Source organism: Pollicipes pollicipes, unplaced genomic scaffold (assembly GCF_011947565.3).
Source record: "Pollicipes pollicipes isolate AB1234 unplaced genomic scaffold, Ppol_2.1 Scaffold_7262;HRSCAF=8765_pilon_pilon_pilon, whole genome shotgun sequence".
Taxonomy (NCBI): domain Eukaryota; kingdom Metazoa; phylum Arthropoda; class Thecostraca; order Pollicipedomorpha; family Pollicipedidae; genus Pollicipes; species Pollicipes pollicipes.
The window spans coordinates 24018843-24022024 of NW_023597055.1; the positions used below are offsets into that span (position 1 = coordinate 24018843).

General features: G+C 67.5%; 1 protein-coding gene across 1 annotated transcript; it reads left to right on the top strand.

Annotated features, from left to right (window-relative positions):
- The first annotated feature begins 363 nt into the window (after nucleotides 1-363).
- LOC119113607 (uncharacterized) lies at nucleotides 364-2247 on the top strand. The gene is made up of 3 exons (XM_037237897.1): nucleotides 364-422; nucleotides 840-1332; nucleotides 2196-2247. Exons 2-3 carry the CDS (start codon nucleotides 965-967, stop codon nucleotides 2245-2247), a joined length of 420 nt encoding a protein of 139 aa, XP_037093792.1. The 5' UTR covers nucleotides 364-422; nucleotides 840-964.
- Nucleotides 2248-3182: the final 935 nt, after the last annotated feature.

A 3182-nucleotide genomic window follows, 5' to 3' on the forward strand; every position in this document is an offset into this window, starting at 1 on the left:
ATATGTCTTCGGGCGGTGATGAACAGTGAATCTGTCCAGGCAACTGAGCGGTGATTGCCTGTGGTTATCGGCCCGGCGCTAGGTCGCACTCCGGGTATGGTCTGACTCTGTCCCGTCTCCCGGCAGCCTCCGCTCGGCCGGCGGCGTCTCTCTGGCGTCACAACCCGACCCTGTGACGTCATCGCCGGCTGCTGTGACGTCACTCCCGCAGCCGGGGGCGGCAGCGGTCCCGCGTGACAAGCCCTTCCACTCGGCCTCCGAGCTGTTGAACGCTGCCGCCGCCGCTGCCGCCGCCGGTCACGTGACCCGCTCGGCCGCCAGCCTCCCAGCCGGGCGCGGTCACGGGGCCGCCGCTGAGCGCCGCCACCAATCGGCGGCGGCCATTTTGCAGACGGTCGCCCACGAGCCAGAGGCGAGCGCAGGTACGCCGCGCATGGGGAGAGGCTTAGGAGGACATTGCTGGAGGGGAAGATGCGGACTACGCAGCGTTGGGTTTTTCGTTTATTGACCATGAACTCGTTGATTTCACTGCATTTGTATTCCTGGATCCGCGTACAGGAACATGATCATTGGGGCCTCCATGTAATTCCATGCCGCCTCTCAATAATCTGGCAGTTGGGTCGCTGTCCAGACCCTTACACTCTTAAAGCATGATTTGTTCTACTCCGTGATGAGCGCATTGCACCTCTGGTGGTGTCACGTGACCCGTGATGGAGCAGCCCCTGGGTAGGACTTGTTGACCTGACAGCTGAGCTAGTGAGTCGGTGTGGCTGTCGATGACAAGTGAGCTGACACGGCCCATGCCGGCCCCGGGTGACCGCGCGTGTCCCGCGCCGCAGCGTCGGAGCCGCGAGCCTCCGACATCCCGCAGCTGGACGCCGTGTCGGAAGGTGACGTGACGCTGTCGCCGGGCCGGCCGGCGCCGGCCGTCGACGGCGACTCCACCTGCGCCAACCACAGCCGCATGACGTCGGCCACCTCGGCGCCGCCGCCCGACTACGAGAACGTCATCGCCGTCAACGTGCACCGGGCAGACCTGGGCGTGCGTGCCTGGCGCGCCTACTCGGACGTGGGCGACAGCGCGCACAACTACAGCGTCGTCACCGAGCGCGCCGGCCGCCTGGACGACTCGGCGACGGAGCCGGCCGACCAGGAGGGCCCGGCCGGCGGCCGGCACACGTACGAGAACACCGACAACGTGGCGCTGATGATCGCGCACCTGGAGGACGCGCCGCCGGCGCCGCCCGTGCCCGAGGCGAGCCCCCAGGCGGCTGGGCCGACGCGCGACTCCAGCCTGCTCGTGGCCACGATCGACGGCCGTCGAGCGCTCGGGCGTGTCGGCGCTGTTCAGTTCGCCGCCGCGTCGCCAGGCGTCGCGGCGGTCGCGCTCGACGGATGATTTGAGCGGCGAGGGCGGCGGCCGGCGGCGGCTCAACACCAGCCTGGACCCAGCCGTGCTGGTGGCGCCACCCGACGGCGGCGCCGCAGACTACGAGTCCCCGCGCTCGCCGCCAGTGGCCATTTACGCGCGGCCGGGTGGCAGGCGTGCTGTCGCCGCAGCAGGGGCGCGCCGCGGCGACCCCTTGCGCAGACGCAGGCGCGCCGCGAGGCGACAAACGGGGCGCCTCTTGATCCCGCTGAGTGGCGCGAGACACAGCTGGTCCGGTCCGGACCTCAGCGAGACGTAGACTTGCACCACGTCAAACAAGACCACCGACGGGTCGATTCCGAGCCGCGGCGAGTCAACCCTGAAGCCCAGAGGCAGCCGGGCCCGCAGCGCAGGCCCTCTGGCGGCCGTGTCGGCCGCCGGCCGCCGCCAGCCCGCGGCGCAAGTTCTCGGTGCTGCGCAGCCGGTTCGAGCCGCCGCACCGGCGCTACGCGGTGACGCCGGCGGCCGTCAGCCGGCGGCCCAGCCTGCAGGCGGCGGCCCGCGCCCTCTGGAGCCGCCGCCGCTGGCCGGCCGGCAAGGAGAACGCGCCCGCCGCCGCCGCCACCGCCGCCAGCCGCGCAGTCGCCCTGTGATCTGTGAGCGCAGCGCAGAGCTCGTGCGTGGCTGAGGGTGCGCCCCTCTGTGACGACGGAGTCTCGACGCAGAGCTCGTGCGTGAACTGCGGAGGTGCGCCTCCGTGTGACAACCGCGGTGTCGGCGCGGAGCTCGTGCGTGACTGTGAGTGTGCGCCTCCGTGTGACGCCAGGGTCTCGGCGCAGAGCTCGTACGTGAATCTGAGGGAGTGTGCTGCCGTATGATGCCGGGGTCTCGGCTCGGAGCTCGTGCGTGACCGTGACGCCGGAGTCTGTGTAGGGAGCAGTTCGTAAACTAGATCGGCGGTGCGTCTGGGACTTGGCTTGCGGTTGAGCCGTGGATTGCGCGTGCCGTTGGTTTGGCGGTTTGCAATGCGTCTGCCGTGAACAAGACTTCCCGCGGGCTGGACGGCGGCGGACGCAGCAGGACTGGCCGACCCGCTGGAGCTGCCGCGCCGTGCCGCACCCCTCGCGCTCGGGTGCCGTCTGCCCGCCCGGGCTGTGACGTCCGCGGTGCGCGGCGCCTCCCAGCGCACCAGCCGGCGTTCGGCCGCGCTCGGCGGCTCGTCAGCCTGCTGGGGGTGCCGCCAGCTGTCCCCTCAGTGTTCTCCGGTGTTGCTCGGCCCGGAGCCGTCCCTCGGTCGTGCGTGCAGCGTGGGACGTCTTGTAGTCTGCCAGAAAGAGGGTGTGACGACGCGGAAATGCCGGTGTGATTGTCGAATTAGTCAGGGTCTGGAGTGTTACGTAGTCATACGTCTAAGTCGAGTCACGTCCCTCGCGGCTAGGGGAATGTAGATTTGGTGTCATAGACAGGTCAAACTGCTTGCTATGACAGTCGGGCTGACTTGGCTTCTTGTGCTGCACTTGCCGCCTTGACCGTAGGTGAACGCACCTTGAGTTACGAAAGCGGCTCGCTTCGCGGCCTCTTAAAGCTACGGCAAGCCTTATTTCAACAGTCGTTACAAATGTATGGCTGGACCGTCGGTCCATGCTCCTCCTCCAGTCATTTTGTATTTGTGTTTCGTCTTCGGCTGCTCCATCTTATGTTGCTCGTACAAATGTGCCACTTGTGACCGTTCCGAACCCTCTCGTGTTTGTTCTGCGCGTTGTTCTCATCTGTGTGCGGTTATGTTCCGCGTCTGCCACGTGTCATGTTAGCA